Raw genomic sequence first — 20,745 nt, 5'->3', positions numbered from 1 at the left:
TAATAGTTGTGTCTTATGATGCATAAAATATAGGTATCTTGAAATGCAAAACAATAATAATTTTAAAAAGGAGATTTCATGTGGAAATAGAGTGCTCTGTTCCAGCCATGTCTAGTGTTATCAGGGGAGTGGCAAGAGTAATGATTTTAATTATTCTGCAAGAATTCCAACACACATGTTGTCACATGTAGGATAATCATTAAAAGAACAGTAGAAGAACATATCACTAACAGATCAAAAGAGGAGAAACGAGACCATAAAAAGAACATCACGCTTTCTACAAAAGAACGCAAAGAAGGAGAAAAAGGAGAACGTAATATAGACGGATAAAAGAGAAAATGAACAGAAAATAAGTCTAAACCCATCACATCCAAACAGACTATATCCTAAGTTAAAAGGACTTTCAGAGGGGCGCCTGGGTGGCTCAGTGGGTTAAGCTGCTGCCTTCGGCTCAGGTCATGATCTCAGGGTCCTGGGATAGAGCCCCACATCGGGCTCTCTGCTCAGCAGGGAGCCTGCTTCCCTCTCTCTCTCTCTCTCTCTCTCTGCCTGCCTCTCTACTTGTGATCTCTCTCTGTCAAATAAATAAATTAAATTAAAAAAAAAAAAAAAGGACTTTCAGACTGGATGAAATAAAGATACAGCTATGTGTTATGTGCAAGAGAAAGAGCTTAAATATAAGGACACAGAGAGGTTAAAAGCAAAAAAGAGAAGAGATAGTGCCCGCAAACATTAACCAAAAGATAAAGGGCAAGTTTTCAGATTGATGAAAGGGTAACAGGCATCCTTCAGAGACACTGTAAGTTCCGTTTCCAGACAACCGCAATAAAATGAGTATGGCAATAAAGAGAGTCAAATTAATTTTCTGGTTTCCCAGTGCATATGAAAAATATGTTTACATTATAGTGCAGTCTATTAAATGTGTAACAGCATTTTGTCTTAAAAAAAAAGTACATACTTTAACTTAAAAAAATACTTTATTGCTAAAAAGTGTTAATAATCATCTGGTGTATCAGCCATTGATAATCACTGATCACAGAGCACCATAACAAATATAGTAACAAGGGAAAAGTTGGAAATATTGCAAGAATTACCAGAACATGACACAGATATGAAGCACACAAATGCTTTTGGAAAAATGGCACCAAAAGGCTTGCTTGACACAGGGTTGCCACAACTGTTGGATTTATAAAAACCACAGAGTATGCAAAGAGCAATAAAGTGAGTTTGCCTATAAATCCACAAGCAAGAGATCACAATTCTAAATCCGTATGCCCCCAATAACAGTTTCAAAATCTATAAGGTATAAGTAATTAGTACATGCTATCTAAATTTCTACCAAGAATCCCTCAAAGATTAAAACTTAGCAGTTTCTCTGCTGACAACCAACATATTTAAAACACAGAAATGACTAGTATGTTACAGCATTCCCACTGATGCATCTTTCTGTAACGAAAGGGAAGCCTCTAGAGTCTCACCTCTTGGTTTCATCAAATAAACCAAGAAGAGCCACTTGTTTGACCCACCTTCAGGTAGAAGAAGAGCTGAGGAAGGAACTCCGAGGGCTATCAGTAGGTAACTAGATGAGTAAGAGCTAGTTATCGTTCCCTGCTCTATTTACACATTATAAGGATTCATTATCAGGGAATGACAAGACTGTTGTCTATTAGCTACATTCTATTTCTGTGACCCAGGAAATGAGAGCAGAATGACAGATCTGCAGCAAGTTATTCATGATCAATAACTAATGATGCACACTGGATGACAGGCAAAGCTTCCACAAAGCACCGGGAAGACAGAAGAACACAGCAATAACTAGCTTTAGTAATTTGCTTCAGAAGGTCTGAAGCAGGATGAGTCTGTTTTCTGGCTTTCCACTTAATGTGAACCACCCACACAGAAAACACAGACAAACAAACCAGTGGAGAAGTGCCCCTGGCTGTCAGGAATCTTTCTGTAGGTTCTGAACCAAATGTCTTTGGGCCAGAGTTTTAAAATTGCTGTTCTCACTTCAAAACAAAATGAGCCTTCTGAACAAAACAAAAAGTATGGATTTGCATAGTGAGAAAGATAGTGGGATAAGCGTCCATATCTTTATCTCCAATGTTTCACCTCTTTGTTCATCGGAAGAATAATGACTGTCAATTACCCGGGAATTTTACAAAGTACTATATTACCTGAAAACACCTTTTTGAGAGAAGACCATTTTGAGAGAAGAAAAATAAAGAACCTCTCATGTTTATTCCAACTGCAAAGAGGAAAACACTCTTGTCAACTCCAGCTGTGAGCGCAATGGTCTTTCTCCGAAGCTAATAAATGTGGCACAGGTAAGAAAACGGGAACCCTCGCCTGCTTCCTCCCCAGCTCTGCGAGCACCGCACGAGAGGTGGTGCCGGGAACTTCTCATGGAGCAAACACACGGGGCGCCTGTGTAGGACACAGGACTGCTTTCTCTTTCAGAAGCCGATACAAAAGAGGAGTATTATTTCATCTAGAATTCATGCCTTTGATGATCACAGAAGAAAAGCTGCTGAAATATAGCTGGTGGGACCATGGCGAGTGGGGGTGCGAAGAACGAGATCCTACTCAAGTCTTCAGCCCTGTGGTCCGTGATTTGAAGGCCATGATTTTTTCCTTCCCAGAGAATCGGAGTTCTCAGTTTTGGAGCACAGATTTAAATGTAAGAAATAGTATCTTATCTACATAATGTGGCTGCAACTGTGTTCTAAGTTTTGAAGAGAACATATGTTCCTCTCTGCCCTCAGGAATCAAAGAAGACAGCCAAGATACACATTTAGGAAGCAATTAGGAAAAAACTAGGGCCAATAAACTATTAAAGTCGGGGATACAGTCAGGGCTCCCAAGCTCATTAAGTTCTTACGTGGGAGAAGCAAGGGACAAGGGAGGAAGGGTGGGAGGGAAGGACCTGGTCATCAAAATCTCCATGTCCACTACAGTATTCGGATGAGGTCAGGAAGGCCCAGACAAGGGCCTTGGAAGCCTTAGGAAGTCTCGCTGCCTTTTGGCAACTGCTGCTACTTGTCTCATGACCTCTTTCCACTTCTGTCCTGGACAGCGTCAGCTCATGACAAACAAGTTATCCCAGCAAAGAGACTCCTTTCGTGATCAGGCCACAGGTCCTGCAAAGGCCACTCCAGATCAAAGGCAGGCAGCAGGATGGAGATCTGTCCCAACATGCTACCCAGCACCCAAACAAAGGCATTCTGCAGGACATCAAACATAAAACGCCTCCCTGGGTCACAGGCGACGACCTGCTGAGCTTCTGTGCAGCACAGAAGACTGAACCACATTTCTGGGTCACACAGGGCTCCAGTGACTTAAAGCCAAGGAGATACTAGTGACAGGAGCCTCAGAGACTGACCCCAAACTAACAGCGAGAAAAGCTCTCAGGGGCCTAATTAAGTAGGACTTCAGAACCCAGAGTAAGCTAGGGGCGTTTTGAGCTGTCAGGCAAGAGAAATTCAGGTTAAAAGCATAAGGAAGAGAATGTTAATCACCTATCCAATATATATTCCTCCCTGTCGCCTTTACTATAAGAACTCTGATTTTGTTGAAAGCATCAATAAGCCCATCTAAAAGTCCTTACCAGTCTCCCTTGCATCTAGGGTGGTCATATGACATAGTTTGGAGATGACACTTTGTAGGGATTGGGACAGTTCTTTAAAAGGAGAGGAACTGGAAGGCTGTTTACACCATACCTTCCCCTCTCTGATGCTTGGAATGCAGTCCTGATGAAAGGAAGGGCCTGAACCAGCTTGGGGCCATAAGACACAGAGACAGACCCTAAGGATGGTGGAAAAGAAGGGCAACAGGAGCCAAGCACATGGGGAAACCAGGGACCAAGTGCATCAACTCTGGAATCTTCCTCTGGGCTCCATGTTATATATATGATGAGGAGAAGTGAAGCTCATCACATTAAGCCATGTTAAGTCGGGCTTTCCTGTAACAGCAGCCAATCACATTCCTAACCTCTATAAGACTGATCAAATGCAACAATTTATGGACCATGGTTCTAAGATATCACACCATTTGTACTTAGAGATTGAAAGAGATTAAGAGAAAGAAATAACTTCGCCAGTGGTCCACTTGGATGACCCCAATCTTTTCTGGCCACATTATTTCATAAAAGATTAAAGAATTTACCACAATAACAGAAATATAGATTATCAATGCACATTTCTTTTGAATCCTAATCCCCAAATGAGAAGGAAAGTCAGCAGTGTGCTCAAGAAGAAAATGAGCATCATCAAACTCCTGACTCAATGTCATATTGACTATACATTGTACAAGATTAAGATTCTTTCAAACAAAAGAAGACAAAATTCATACATATTACCCAACTACACTGCTCTTTCAGTTCATGCTCTCACCTTAGTGTACATTTTGGTTTAGAGCAAGTAATGATTTAAAATTAGTGGGAAAATCCACAAAATCAAGAAAGAGGGTACCAAGAAGTTCGTTTTCATAGAATTAACTTTATTAGTAAAAAAAATAAAATCCAGGAAAACAAAACCTACATTACTTTGTCATCTTTCACAACTGACAGTGGGAAAATCATCAATGGCTTTGACCCTAAAGAAAAGAGAACGCTTAGGGGCACCTAGGTGGCTCAGCCTTAGCCAGCATCTGCCTTTGGCATAGGTCATGACCCCAGGGTCCTGGGATCAAGCCCCGCATCAGGCTCCCTGCTCAGTGGGGAGTCTGCTCCCCCCTACCACTCATCCTAGTGCATTCTTTCTCTCCCTCTCTCTCTCTGTGTGAAATAAATAAATAAAATCTTAAAGAAAAAAAATCAAAAGAGACTACAGCAAGATTCGTGCCTAACCATAGTCAGCAAAATGAAACAGCGTGGCTTCCATGCCTTCCTCAGGAATGACAGCATGATGACCTCAAACTGGTGTCTGCATACAATCAAACGGCAGTGTAGAGACTGCCGTCTACATCGTATCAACTCCACAGAGAACACAAGCACAATGAACCTTAACCAGCAACACAAGGGCTGTAACCGCTGATCACCACTGTCATTAGTGTGGGTCCTACCCTGTGTAGGACTTCTCCAGATCTACACACAGTCAATAACTTGCTCCTCTGGCCTTTTTTTTTTTTGCACCAGCGTATGCACAAGATTGGATTCTGAATACCCTCCCTTTCTCCTGGGCCCTTCTGGAGAAGGCCACCTAGGCCAACAAAGATAGAGTGCAGACGAAGAGCAAGGGACTGATTTGGGTCTACACTGGTTCAAGGACTAGTTTTCACTCACAAATTTCAAGAGCACTGTGCTTTTAAAAGGTGATATGTGTCCTCTAAGTGACAGGGATGTCATTTTGTGAAACTCCACCTCTGTGTGTAGAACTCACGACAAGAACATCAGCCTTGAATAATCAGCGTGAACCAACACCACTCACAGCAGGTCACCCAAAGCAGCTGACCTCCCAAAGAAACACGCAGAGAGAGTCACTGCAACACTCAACACTCAGTCTATCCTGCTTCTACATCTTGCCGGGCATACAGTTACATGCCGTGGGCCACCTCGAGTTCTGCTTTTCGCACAGATATTTGGAAAAATATTAATGTTCTCCAGAAAATAACAAAGTCATCAGCACCCCAATCCACTTTAAAGTTCAAAAACAATGCCTAAATTCAGCCAGAGAAGATGAGAAAGAAGTCACTGAGCTGAACAGCTAAGTGTCCACTCCCCTGCCAGCTCCACACGTGACCCCATCGCTCCAGAAACAAAACAGCATTCTGGGTGCAGCAAAGAAAGAGAGGAAGCCCCACCGTCTTCCCAAGGGAGGCAATTTAACTTGGTTTTGGCCTCGTGTTGTTGTTGCTTGTTTTGACCGTTTGCTCTTCGGAGGCTTTTGTTCCGTAGGAAGATAAACTGAAAGGAACGTCAGAATCCTTGTGCACGCCCTGCAAGACCTCTGACCAACATGGAATACTTTCCAGGTCAGTGCACTACTCACACGCACAAACCCCAGACACGGGAACAGGACTCGCTGCTCCAGCCTGTGCCTGCCTTTCACGGACCGGGCGGCAATCACCCGAAGAGAGGGAAGCCCAGCGTGGGACGGCCATCTCCTACGGTCCTGCCACACCAGACAGCAAATCCAGGAAGGAGAAAGGAGAGAAAGGGAGGGAGGAAGGGAGGAGACAGACAAGGGAAAGGAAGGAAGTAAAAGATCTCCCAAAATCCCCTAGGAAGGCTGACGCGGACGACACTTACTGATTGAACAGGACCCTAGAGCGCACGATGAACTTGAAGATGTACTCCAAAGCCTTCATGGCTCTGTACAGCTGGTCACTTACTCCTGGCTTCTCGGCATTGTCCACGTAGTTCCTTAACACTTTCGTCAGCTTCCTGATCACAGCAGAATCACAAATTAATCAGTAAGTTCAGAAGATTATGGTATCTCAATTCTTTTTTTTCTTTAAGATTTTATTTATTTATTTGACAGAGAGATCACAAGTAGGCAGAGAGGCAGGCAGAGAGAGAGGGAAGCAGGCTTCCCTGCTGAGCAGAGAGCCCTATACAGAGCTTGATCCCAGGACCCTGGGATCATGACCCGAGCCGAAGGCAGAGGCTCAACCCACTGAGCCACCCTGGTACCCCCAGTATCTCAGTTCTTAACTGGGACAGAAATACACAAGTGAGCTATTGTTATTTTGGTTCACCCTTGTCAGTAGACGTGTATTTATAAAATGTATTCAAAACAGATGAAAAGTGAGCCATAAAAAACACTCGGGAGTGAGATCTGAACATTAAAAAACTGCTTTTCTAAGTTTTGGATGTTTTTCTAAGCATTTAGATGTATTATATAATTTAACTGTCACAATAACATAATAAGACAAGTACTATTTTGGAGTATAATAATAATAATTGGGCATAAGAACAGGTATATTATCCCTAATTTACAAGTCAAGAAACCCAGGGTTGAGGAGCTAAACTACCTTTCCCAACACTAAATAAACCTGAAAACATTTTCTCCATCGCCATATATATTTTTGCAATGCTTTTTTCAACATCGAGCGTGCATTTTTTTCCCAATGATAGAGGCAGCAGTGATGATAATCAATTTTTAATTCTGCCCAAACATCTACATTTTCTACTATTACTGGCCCATAAACTAATAATCGTTGTTCACTGTTCATGAGGCTGACCCCCAAGCTGTGCTTCTACATCATAAAAGAACAGCTAAATTAACTTCAGTGGAGTTTCGGGGTTTAATGTATCGGTCTGCACTCTAATTCTCCAAAAATTAGCCATATATGTGCAGCCTATAGGACAACCACCAACAAGATTAGCCCATTAACCAAACTTCTCTGACCCCCAACTGTTCATGTCATCAACAAGAACTCACTGTGGCTTTTTAAATATTCATTATACTCATAAAAATACCCTGCTAGGGCACCACCAGCACCTCCAGCTAGGCTGTGACCCCGTCCGTAACAGAGTGTGAGTGGAGACTGTTACAAGATGCCCACAGGAGCTGCTGTAACGTGCATGGAGGAGGACCTCTGAACAGTCCGGAACATAACCCCTGTCTGGATAAATCACAACAAAGAGCTTTCCGGGTGACCAAGTGCATGTGAATTCATTTGTAACACTCATCAGGTTGCAGAACCCCAGCAAAGAAGCCTGACTCTGAGAGGAGCAGCCCCCTGCAAGGTGTGGGGAAGAAGCAGGGCCAGAGAGGCCCTCTCCACACAGATTCCCTAGGGTCCCATGCCGGGACAGGGAGCTCATCACACATGTCTTCTGGTGGTTCTCAAGGCACAGGAGAACACCTAAACTCCTGCCGTAAAACCTGTTTCACCTGATTTAACTTACTTTCTCAAGCTTCTTGACCAGACACCTTTTCTTATTCAACACATGGGTGGCCCAAGAAACACAAACTCCATAGAACACGTCTTTGGAATTTTCCCAACAGATTAATCAAAAATAAATAAATAGATAGATGACAGATAGATACACAGACAGATGGATAGATAGACAGATGGATGGACGGATGGAACGGACAGAGGGAGGGATGGGTATGGATCTGGAAAGAGAATGACCAAGATCCGGAAAATAAATAAGGAAGTCCAACGACCCATATCCCTGTGAGCCAGACCATCTGCAATGGCAGAAAGATCAAGCCCCTGGCACTAGCTGAAAGGGGCAGACCGAATGGGGCATCAGGTAGGAGGAGGCAAGACTTGCACCACCTCTAGGAAAAGTAGTTCTGTGGACAAAAAGGAGCCTGTCCCTCCTGGTTTTCTGGAAGAACAGTCCCCGAAGCGGATGCCTCCCTCCCTTCTTGCCAGGACCAGCGCCTGCTGGGGCTCCAGCACCCAGACCACCCGTGCAGGGAGGTCCCCGGAGCACTGGCAGGTAAGGGCTACAGCCCAGGCACCTTTCAGTTCTTCTCTTAGAATCCTTTTTGGAGAAAGTCAGAAGATCTCAACATCACGCAAGGAAAGACGTAAGTAACTATCTCAGAGAGAGTCCAACCTACATCTGTGCCTGCCGAGGCTTCTAAAGGGGCAGCGGCGGGGAGACCCTCTGTGATGATCCTTACTACCAGGGCGTCCCCCCGCCCAGCGACCACCACGAGCACTCCATTAACGCAGAGACAACCTTCCACGATCCGGTTAGAGCTGTGTGAATCAGAGTTATCTCCTTGGTATTTCGAAGCTTAAAAACTCAGATTCACACTGCCAAGGAGCCACTTGGAGCTGCTACTTTATCAAAACATGATAAGGATATTTTCCAAAATGAATCTCCTTTTCTGCAGATCACAGGGGCTGAATGGGAGGATACCGAGTCTCAGCTCAGTGCCATCCTGCCTTAAAGACAGAGCAGGACTCTGTTTCTTCCATTCAGTAACTTGCCGGAGACTCCCTGATAGTCACTTCGCCACCTATGACAAAGGCACAGAGAAAGCAGTGCCAACAGAAGGTCTGGAAGGCAGCATGGCAGGCTTAGTCACTATGCGGACTCTCTGAAACTCTAATACGGAAGCTAATCTGAGAAGAGCCATGTGGCCACATTTCAATAAAGCCACAGATATGTGAAAGTGACTCAGAGGGAGATCACGGCCCATGAGGAACCGCTTACAGGTCACTCCGGGAGTCCCTGCTTGGTCACCACAGCAAGATGGAGCCACCTGGTCTGCCCTCCCAAGGTCTGAAAGGAACTGGCCAAAGTATGGTCACACTAGACATCTCCACAAAGAGAACAAATTGCTTGAAATAAACATTTATTAGCAAGCACAAAGGACCAGTGGCAGCTTGTTCTGTGTGCATGCAGACGTGGCCCACTCAGCCACTCAAGGCAGACATGAAAAAAGCCCAGGACAGGATGACCAATGACCCACAGATAGCTAGCATCAGACCTCTGACCTTGAGTTCATGGCTGCGTACGTGCAAGGAAACAGATTCTGACTTAAATACGGTGAAGGCACACGCAAGCTTTGACTCAAGCCACTGGCACTAAAGGTAGAACCACTTCTAGTGATTCTCAGGGGAGGGATGTTCTTAAAGAAATTATTTACTTCTTTTTTTCATTGCAACATACACACAATTCAAAGTTGGAATAAATGCCAATAAATCCCACCATGAGAGAGGCAGAGGAACTCATCCTAATCATTCTAATAATAATGAAACATAACAATGGCTTCGAGCTTTCTAAGTGCCAAGGATTACTCCAATTACTTCACGTGTAATAACTCATTAAAAGTTTCAAGAAACCGTAAGATCGTGCCCGTTTTACTGAGGAGAAGGCTGAGGGCCAGAGAGGTTCAGAAATTTAAACTTGTAAGCAACAGAGTTACAGGTGAAGCCGGGTTCCCAGACAGTGCTGGTCTACACCAGGCGAGCCGCCTCATAGGCCTGGACGTACCGCATTTGCTCGGGCTGCGGAGAGATGCCCAGCGGACAGGTATAGGGTTGTGGGGGCAGGTTCAGAGCAGCTGGGTGGGCAGTCAGAATAGAAGTTAGTTACAGCTGAAGCATCTAGAATAAAAAGGAAGGCCCTCTTTAAAGAGCAAAAAAATAGGGGGCGCCTCGGTGGCTCAGTCGTTAAGCATCTGCCTTTGGCTCAGGTCATGATCCCAAGGTCCTGGGATGGAGCCCTGCCTCGGGCTTCCTGCTCAGCGGGAAGCCTGTTTCTCCCTCTCTCTCTTCCCCTGTTTGTGTTCCCTCTCTCACTATGTCTCTCTCTGTCAAATAAATAAATAAAATCTTTAAAAAAAAAACAAAAACAAAAAATTTTTAAAAAGAGGGGCGCCTGGGTGGCTCAGCGGGTTGGGCCTCTGCCTTCAGCTTGGGTCATGATCTCACGGTCCTGGGATCGAGCCCCGCATCGGGCTCTCTGCTCAACGGGGAAGCCTGCTTCCCCCTTCTCTCTCTGCCTGCTGCTCTGCCTGCTTGTGATCTCTCTCTTTGTCAAATAAATAAATAAAATCTTTTTAAAAAAAATTTTTTTAAAGAACAAAAAGATACACAAAGAGGTAAAAAACTGAATTTTATTCATACTAAACAACCAATAATCTCAAAGCAGGAACACATCCATTTATTCATTTGCCAAAAGCTGGTTGGAAGGCTGCCGTGACGCACAGATCAGTCTCATCGAGCATAAACTGAAAATTTCAAAGACAAATGGAAGGTAGAGAGGAGTACAAGAATTTATTCCAAAATGGCAAGATTTCTCATGTATCTTCTTTCAACAAGATTTCTAGGTCTGTTACGAGGGGAACAACAATAAAAATTATCCCAGTAAATTCAGAGTTGGGGGCAGGGGGCACATACACAACCACAGACAAAAGTACATGAAAAAGGCACTTAGTAACAAACTCACAAAACAAAGCATTAGTTTTGAAACAACAAAAACGATCTTACGTGTAGGCCAGTGTTGCGCTGAAGTGTTTCTTGATGTAGGTTTCCAGAACAGGATTAAAATGCTGAAATTTTCTGTCAGCAATTAGTCCAATGATAAATACCTGTTGGGTGAATCAATACATTCATTAGTAAAATAACGCAGGCCGCATGTGAATCAGCGGCACTGCTGGGCATCTGTGAACTAAAATGTTTTTGGACGGTCCCTCTTTCTACCTCAGAAACGACCTTGGCTGAACTACACTGTCCTGCTGAAAGCGACCACCGCACAACCCAACTGCTTTGACTGGATTTACAACAGAAAACACTTCCAAGGTGACCGGGAGGGATCCCCTCCCCCAGCCTCACAGGCTGGAGCATGAAAAGCTCCTCCACACCTGAGCAGATGAAATGCAGAAGCCTCTTACCAGAGCATCAAACACTAGCGTGTCAAACGTCTCGCTCTCAGAGTTCTCCATCATGATGTTGAAGAGGGCGTCCAAGGTGTCCTGGAGGAACTAGAAACACACAAAATGTCAGCAGACAGAGTAAACTCACCTCGCATTCCCCGAACCTAGAATAATTACCCTCTTCGGCCATACTCCAAACACCCACCTTTCCCAAATGTCACCAATGAAGCCACACACTTCAGGGGCTCTTCCCAGCCATGCAATGCACAAGACAAAAACTGAGATGAATGAACTCAGAACAAAGGCATGGCACCCTGCGCCAAGCAGAGGAGGATGGGTAACAGGGAAACGCCCTATGGTCCCCTCCCCGTAAGACTTTCCCAACCCTTTTCCAGGTCTTCACCAGTCTGGGGACAAAAAGCTAAACAGCAGCTCTCGGAGGACTGGCTCTGCCTCATCCCAAACTCTTGAGTTTAGGACCTGAGCTAAGGAGTGGGCAGAAGCAGCAGAGTGAAAAACATCCAGCTGAGTATAATGAAGGACCTTCCACAGACCCAGATTCCCACAGACGGAAGAGGCAAGGGACTCTGAAACTGGGGCACCCGGCAGAACACTAGGAAGCATGTTTTATTCAAGAGGAATTTACCAATTCCTTTTATAGCCCTACTGTAATTCACCAAACAAATATTAGAGCCCCAAACGACAAACCATCATGAATTAATTAAAGAATGAGATAAAATCAGGAGACACCAATGTTATATCACACTAGAAATTGGCTTCAGATCCTATCTCCATCTTCTCCTGGAAGAAGTGTAAGACAGACCACGAAAGACTATCTTGGAGGTAATGAGTTCCCCATTAGTGGGGGAGTTCAAGAATAGGCAAAAGGCCACATGATGGAATACTGGACATAAAAGAGAATAAAGTATAGATATGTCACCATGAGTCATCAGGGACATGCAAACCCAAACCACAGTGAGATGTGACTTCACACCCACTGAAAAAGCAATCATCAGGACTTGAGCAGTACAGTCAGTGTACTATACTGATGCAGTGTAATGTACTCCACGGATGCGGAGGAACTGGAGCCCTTGCCCATCACTGGTGGAAATGTAAAATAGTACGATGGTTTCGAACACAGGGTGACAGATCCTCAAAGGGTTAAATGTACGTTTGCCGCACGAGCAATCATTCATAGGCATGTATCCAAATGAACAGAAAACAGACGTCACACAAAAACCTGTACACAAATATTCATGGCAGCTTGACTCATAAATGTCAAAATGTGACAAACACCCAAATGCCCCCCAGCTGATAAACGGGAGAACGAATCCATACATTGGAATATTTGTTACGCAGCCACAGAAAGGGATGACGTTCTAACACGTGGCATGTTACGCTCTGAAATATACTAACTGAAAGAAGCCAGTCACAAAAGGCCACAGATTGTATAATTCTCAATTTATATAAAATAATAAAAAGTCATCTGAGGAGCCAAATCCATAGAGACAGAAAGCAGATACAATGGCAGGGACAGGAGGGAGTCACAGGAGGGAGTCACTGCCCACAGGTTACAGGGTTGCTTTCTCTTGTGATGGAAATGTTCTGGAAACAGACAGTGGAGATGGTGGCACCAACTCCTGAGCATACCGCCACCACGGAAATTAAGTGCACTTCGTGGTGTGTGAATTCTATCTCCATGAAGCTGTGACGCAAAACAAAAGGATAGGCTAGAGGGTCCCACAGCAACGGTGTCAAAGGGATGGATGAATGGGATGTCCAGTCCAGGTTCTTCCTGGAAGGCTCAGCCCATGCACACAACACAGAACCACAGGGGCCCTCAGGTCCCCACAGTGGGTCTCCAATGGTTAGAGCACTCAGACTGAGGAACCAAATCACCAGGACCTGCTCCCAAAACCAGCGCTTGTCCCACAGTTCCACCTCAGGCTGTGAAACTCTGTGTAACTCCAAACCCAATGCCAAGATCTCCCTCAGGAAGAGGAACATACTCCCAAACCCAGTTAGAGATCTGAGACCCGCCAGAGCATAAAAACCTCATTATGTTCTTTTTCTTTTTCAGTTTTAATTTAAACCATCTCTACCCCCAGCATAGGGCTTGAACTCACAACCCCAAGATTGAGAGCCACATGCTTTTCTGACCAGCCAGCCAGATGCCCCAAACCCTCATTCTATTCTGCTACCCACCCACCACCTATTTTATACCAGAAAGTGCCACATACAAGCACCAGGAGAATGAAATTCACCCTGACGTCCTCCAGCCCACAGTTATTGGGGCCCACACCACCTCATGACTTTTGTATTATCTCCTAGCATCTTCAGTTTGTAAAACCTTTGCAAAGGTTGAACCTTTACACCATCTGCTAACTGCCCTGTGTTACCGCCAACGGGCTCACAGGTGCCAAGCTCTGGCTCGTCTTGGTTCACACACAAGAGTCCCTGCAGTCGACTACCCCGCCAGCCAGACAAATGACATAATCAGTAGCCCAGAAACATGGCCAAAGAGAGCAGGAGCCGCCTGCACCAGGCTGTGCAACCACGGACGCACAGGGATGCCAGGATCCCCAAGAAGGGCCCGCACACAGAGCCATGAACACACTCCTTTTGACACCTGCCCTCTCTCGAGGGCTAGCCACTGGAGGCCCAAAATAATCACCATTTTCATTTTCCACCAAGATGGGCACCTGTATCTTTTACTAAATAAGCCAATACCGTTCTTAACGCATCAAGTCATCTCTCTCCTACCAGTTATAAATGGACGCAAGGGTTGGGGGGGGGGCTTGGAGGAGCATAAGAAGCTCAGTCTGTGATGTCCTCAGAGGAAAAGGAACCCCATGCATGCTGGGAAGCCCTCCAGCCCTGCCTCCCATTAACATCCGTGTGGCCTTAGACAGGTCCTCTCACCTCTCTGGGCCAACAGGATATAAAGGATGCCCCAGCAATGGACGGACAGGTCATCCAGACCTGCTGGTACCAGTGCACACAGGAGGGAGGGGGTGGTGAAAACCATCTCCAGGGCTGAACAACAGGGTTTGATAATAGATTAGGTAAGGGGAGTGCAGGACAACAGTAAGACAAGATGGTTCTAGATCTTCTCCTTACGTGTAACAATAGGCCAACAGAAATACAGCTAATTCCTGATGTGATACAGGGATTTAAAAATGAGAAAGGACAAAGTCTCATTAACCGTGTATCTTCTAAAGTTACATTAACTTATTCACCCAGTTTCCATCTGAATCAGGGAAGTTACAGAACCCAGGAAGTTTAAAATGCAATTAACATTGTCCAAGCCAGAGGTAGCAGACAAGAACCTAAAAAGATGATTAAAATTAGAAGATTAGCAAGGAGATGTTTGAATAGTTATACAATGAATCTCAGAAAGTGGTACAACCAAATTAATTTATACTGAATTTAACCACAATGCTGCTTAATTAAGGCCATTTTAAGTAATTAAGTTTTACAGAGATAAGGCAGTCTCCTGCAATCATCTCTCGTGGAGGGCGAAGGACTGAGCGAGGGACGGAAAGACCTGGCTATAGACACCTCGTTAACAGAAAACCGCAAGTGTGGACCAGCTTATCGTTCTGCAGGCCAAATGGGGCCTCCTGAAACTGGAAATGGGTTTCCTAATATAAAAGGAAAAGTCTGCACATCTAGGTGGTACAGTTGGATGAGTGTCTGACTCTTGGTTTCAGCTCAGGTCATGATCTCAGGATCAGAGGATCAAGACACATGTCAGGCTCCACGCTCAGAACAGACTCTGCTTGAGATTTTTTTTGTCCCTCTCTTTCTGCCCATCCCACTCATGCTCTCTCGCTCTCTTTCTCTCTCTCTCTAAAATAAATAAATAAATCTTGAAAAAAAAAAAGGAGATGTCATCAGAGCCAATAAGAGGCAAGAACAGCCTAGTATCAGAAGCAGCGATTCCCTAAAGAAGAATTACAGAACTAGGGCTCTCCAAGGGATCTCGGGTCACCCCAGTCTGACCTGACACTCTTCCAGAGCCTGCTCTGTGTAAGGCTAAGAAATGAGTCCAAGATCACAAGGGGGACAAAAACGGCCAAGAGAGGACTCCCAGGGCTGTGATCCTCATGCCACACCACCCATCTCTCCAGGTCAATCACAGAAGTTCTAGGTGACTCATGAGCCAGGACTAATAATAATGCGGATGGTAATAATGCTGATAAGATGATAATAATAGGGCTGAATGCTAGGGCCCCCATGTGCCAGATCCAGGCTACAGGTTTCATGAACCTCCGAACAACCCTTTGAGAAGGCGCTACCACGGTCTCCTTTACATAGCAAGAGGAAATAAGCCTGGAAGAGATTATTTCACCTTTGTCCGTCCCACAGGGAGGACCCACTAGAAGGGCCAGAACCCAAGACTGGGTTGACCCCAGAGCCCATCACCGGAAAGCCAGACGGCCCTCCCAACCGGAATCCAAGCCGGAGCCTGTCCACTTCTAGGTCCATGTTCACATCCGATCGAGGAATTATAGCCAGGAGCCCACGCCACCATGGAGGCAGTACCTAGGTCTGCTCCCACTGGGAAGAGAAACGGAGCAAGCCCCCCCGCCCCGTGTGTTACCTTCACCACCTCGCCGCCGTCCACCTTCATCAGCTGTCTCAAGTTCTGCTGCAGCAGGCTGGTGTTGGAACGCCACTTCAAGAGCCCCAGCAGGTCCACTAAAAGCACAGAACCAAGATCAGCTCCTCAGCAGCTTTGTCTCCCTTCATCACGGAGCAGGCGAGAGTGCGAAAGAATGTTGAAAAAGAAAAATCCACCCTATCTGGAAACATTTGTCTGCTCCATACTTCATTTCTTTCTAGAACATACCTGACACCTAGTATGGCTGAATTCATTATTTCCAACGACATTTCCTGTGAAATGATTTCCACACTGAAACTTAACAATGCAGTTGAGGGGGCACCTCGTACTCAGGCGGTTGGGTGGCCAACTGTTGATTTTGGCTCCCGTCATGATCTCAAGGTCCTGGGATCAAGCCCCACAGCAGGCTCCATGCTCAGTGGGGAGTCTACTTGAGATTTTCTCTCTCTCTCTCCCTCCCTCTGCCCCTCCCCACACTCATAAGTCTCGTATCTCTCTCTCTCTCAAATAAATGAATCATTTTTTTAAGGTTTTATTTATTTATTTGACAGACACAGTGAGAGAAGGAACACAAGCAGGGGGAGTGGGAGAGGAAGAAAGCAGGCTTCCCACCGAGCAGACAGCCCGATGCGGGGCTCGATCCCAGAATCCCAGGATAATGACCCGAGCCAAAGGCAGACGCCCAATGACTGAGCCACCCAGACACCCCAGATAAATCATTTTTAAAATGCATTCAGGAGCTTAAAGAAAAAGGGCTTGCCTCTCCAATCTGCAAGGAGGTAGACTCAGCCCAGCAGAGGGTCTGGAAGAAGGCTGTTCACCCACAAAGCACGGCCCTGAAATCTTCCACCAAATGGATTTTTCCCACTTGAGAACAAGGCTTTTTTTTTTTTTTTTTAATTAAATAACATAAAACAAGAAATGTACCTTCAGGTACAGAGACAGCAAGGTCACAGGGAGCCTGAACCGCAGGGCAAGTGCTGCCCTCGGCCTGGCCTTCCAAGGCTGCTCGCTTCTGAGGGCTGACTGTGTGTTCTGTTTGTTTTCTAACAGAAAAACCATAGGCTGAATGGATGGATTTTTACAGGCTAAATGCGGAAGACAATGTCCAGAAATGACTTCATTTAAGGCAGCAAGATGTTCTTGAAGGCATGAAGACAGAACACACAGCATCACTAGGAAAGAACAGGGGCCTACACAATCTTCCCTGGAAGTTATACTCATATCCCATTATGTGAAAAAAACACAATTAGCAAAGTGTATCCAATTTACCGTTTATGCTCATTGGGCACAAACTTCAGCTGCACAAAGTACCTCCATTAAAAAAAAAAAAAAACCCTAATTAATACTGGAAAGAAAAATACCATTTTGACAATAGGTAGCATTTCAGGGACCACGACACACCTAGTAAGGATGAAACCATGCAAAAGGCATTATTCATGTGATGAGCACCCAAACATTTGTTCTTATTTCTTTGTCCTTACCCCAAAGTGCATCTGGCAAGGGGACTCGTGGAAACAGAGAGGACAGGAGCTGCACCACCGTGTAAGACACTCAAACACCCGCTGGGCCACTCCACCATCAGGGGACCCTGGACAAGGAACCCCACCTCAGCTTACCTATCTGCACAATGACTACGGTGTTGCCAAATTCAGGGCTGGTACCAGAACTAAATGGTGTGGGCTGATGAAAGTGCTAGGCAAGATGGACAGCAAGAAGACGGACCACAGCAGCCGTCCATCAACAAGATGATCGGGAAGTGAAAATTTTAACCATTCATGGTGAAAGTTAAGATGTTTTCATTTCTAAATGAAAATTCACCTGTTTTCTTCCTTCCTAAAGGAAAGTAATGACAAAGGCCACATCCTGCCTAGACCTGCTCTTGGCCCCAAGGTTAAGGCAGATTTCCAGCCCATAAGAGTTGTTTATTCATCTGGTTTTTAATGGCAACTAGCTAATAATCTGGATTCCATTCATGCAGTTAGTGGCACTTTAGGTTATGAGGGAGGCTGAGGCTGACCTCTGTATGGCAAACCTGAGAAAATGAAAAGCTGGCAAATGAACAGTGGGAGAGGGCCTCTGAGGAGGGGCAGTGTTTTAAGAAAACAGAACTCGACCAACCCTCCAGCTACCTGGTCAGACCAGCGCTCCCCAACCCAGCCCTCATTCCAGGGAGCCACTGTGGTTTGGCCCATGGTCATTCTGTGTTTTGTGACTTCTCTCTAATTACATAGGAAGCTAAGTGAAGAGAGGAATCACATCCTATACTTCTCCTTTTATCCCCCATAGCATCCAGTAATGCTGAGAACAGAGATGTTTAATACAAACCTCGATGAATAATTCAGCCACCGCTTTTCCCTAAGTAATGGAACTTCGCAGGAACAAATCACGGACGCAGAAAAATGACTCCCAGAATGAGAATCTGAGACTCGCTGCTCAGATGCCAAGTGGGGCAGCTCTGTCTTGCAACACCACCTGCCACACCACCATCCCAAAAAGGAGAATCATGGGCAGGTGTGCAATGAAAGCCAAAAGATGTCCCCTTGACTCTGTGTGAACAGCACCACCCTGGAATTTCCTTGTTGCCCAGCAACAGCCGCTGTGGAGAGCAGGGACCCCGCTCCCTCAGTGCCAGGGAGGGAATTACCCTGTGACTGATGACAGCCAGGGAGCTGGGAGGTATGAGGAGGGGTTGGCCTCACACCCCTGGGAGATTTCTGCTTCTTAATACCTTGGGAGATTTCTGGTTCACAGTCCCCTTCTCCAGCAATATGTAGATTAAGAAGGATTCTGTGTGTGGGCCTCCCAACCTAACTGCTCTTTGGAACACTGTTTTGGTGGGGAAAACATGTTCAAGTTCCAAATAACAACTTCCAAACATACTTCTGGAGCGGTGACCCAAGCATAAGATGGGTGACTTCCTACGTAGTGAAAACCGCATGCGTCTGGCGTGTGATGAAAAGCCGAGTGCCACACATGTGGGGTAGTGACTCACCAGTGAGGCGGCCATTGCCCTGAGCTTAATGAGGCCCTGGACAGTGCAGCAGTCAGACTAGGGAGGGAATTAGCAGGACCATATCCAGAGAGGAACATTTGACCAGTGGGGCACCCTTTCCATAATGCAGTCCCAAACCAGCACCTGCTTTGCTGACCACGTGCTCCCTGGGCACAAAAGCTGCACACTCCCAGTGCATTCTGCACCCCTCCCCACACTTGCACAGAGCTTGATGCCCAGGTAAGGGTTTGCATTTGCTTACAGACATAACTGCACGCCACCAGCTGGGGAAATTCATAACACTTCGGGCAAACTGTGATGATGAAGGTAACATTAGAGAGACACGTCCAAATGGCCTTCCTGCATTTGAGTGACACGCTCCCCCACACGGCTGACTCACAAGACAAGTGGTGAGGAGGCACAGTCTGTATGTAAAGCCAGCAGAACAGCAGGGAGACAGTAGGCACAGACAGCAGGAATACCCAGCCCGCTCTCCACTCCAAGGCCATGGCTTTCTGATGATGGGGTCCCTTTGTACCGTGTTTATCCGGTTAGAGTCCAAACAATGACTGTGCCTCTAACAAATCCGAGACGACTGCCAAGATTTACGGACAATACCCAGGGACACAATCCAAGATACCAACCAACATTTATAATCAAAATCCATATTGGGTGGCGAAGAGGAAAAAATTGGATTTTCCAGCTGAGTTTCGAGAGAGGATACAGTCCCTCTGCATGGCCGTGATACGGCCACACGTGGGGCACGCAATCTGTAAATGGAGTAAGTGTGCAGAGGCAGCCCTGCCACATCCAGACAGCACGCGGGGACCAAGGTGCGCCCTGGGCCTCCAAGCCGGCCTTTCGAAGTAAAGCTAACTGGTGATTCTCTGGGCGAAGTAACTGGGAGATGGAAAGGCACACACACAGAGCGGGTAGCTCAGATCCTCTGGTGTGTGTAACCCCCACACCCTCACAAAGCCCTCTGAGGCAGATGTCACACCCGCATGTGTGCGGAGACGAGGTAAGTGAGGTTCAGTTTCACAGGCCCCCATTCCAGCTCACTTCCAGGGTGAGCACACGGCAAGCGCTCCACACTGGGTCTTTGATCTGACTCCAAATCCCGTGGGTTTTCCCTTACGTCATGCTACCTTCCTGTGGCCAAAAACCTTTTTTGAAAGCAAACCCAATAGGTTATCTCTCTGTAAGGTTAATGCTCACACCAAAATTGTAGTACATTTTCAGGTGCAGCGAGTGCCATGCCCCCTTCTGGTCCATGGACACTGAGGCCGGCCAATACCAGTACATGGAGGACGCGTGGAGTGGAGAGTGGGCTGGGAGCCCGAAAAGAATGGGGTTGAGGGAGGAAAACTGCGGGGTGAACACAGAGCCGTCCACAGACTTACCGTTCTGGGTAAGTTTGGTGGAGCACACGAGCGTTGAAATCTGGAAGGAGTCTTTGCTGATCGTGCAGTTCCCAAGACTCTGCATGCTCCTGCCGGTAGCCGAGTGGGCCTTTTCCTCCAGCTCTGCTTTCGTGGACGGCAGGCTCAGGTACGTGGCGGCATCCTCCAGCTTCTTCGCCTCCGCCTGGGGGTTTAATCACGGGCACGTTGGAAGCAAGTCACAATCGACGATCCCTATTTCTTTTCTATCTGTCGCATCCTTCATCCTTTTAGCCATCATGTTTGTTCTTTATCACTTCCGAAACTGTTTATTTTTACGGTTGCCCTTATTGGTGTAGATTCATTCATGTTAACATTTATTGCACATCCTGTTCTTTCATTAGGGACAGCAAAAGGGCTGGTCATCGGAGATGTGCATGCAGGTAAGTGAAA

General features: G+C 46.0%; 1 protein-coding gene across 2 annotated transcripts in view; it reads right to left on the bottom strand.

Annotated features, from left to right (window-relative positions):
• Positions 1-20,745, bottom strand: part of LOC111145075 (dedicator of cytokinesis 1) — a 506,031-nt gene that overhangs the window by 380,636 nt on the left and 104,650 nt on the right. For both annotated transcript variants that reach the window (XM_022499695.1, XM_022499696.1), the window contains exons 18-22: positions 20,314-20,497; positions 15,895-15,992; positions 11,307-11,396; positions 10,903-11,003; positions 6,248-6,382 (exon numbers count right to left, since the gene is read on the bottom strand). In XM_022499695.1, the coding sequence (XP_022355403.1) occupies positions 6,248-6,382; positions 10,903-11,003; positions 11,307-11,396; positions 15,895-15,992; positions 20,314-20,497 (608 nt within the window). The remainder of the gene's footprint in view (positions 1-6,247; positions 6,383-10,902; positions 11,004-11,306; positions 11,397-15,894; positions 15,993-20,313; positions 20,498-20,745) is intronic.

This window comes from Enhydra lutris, unplaced genomic scaffold (assembly GCF_002288905.1).
Source record: "Enhydra lutris kenyoni isolate GAN:26980312 unplaced genomic scaffold, ASM228890v2 scaffoldscaffold12, whole genome shotgun sequence".
Lineage (NCBI taxonomy): Eukaryota > Metazoa > Chordata > Mammalia > Carnivora > Mustelidae > Enhydra > Enhydra lutris.
This window is presented reverse-complemented; position numbering and strand designations above follow the sequence as displayed.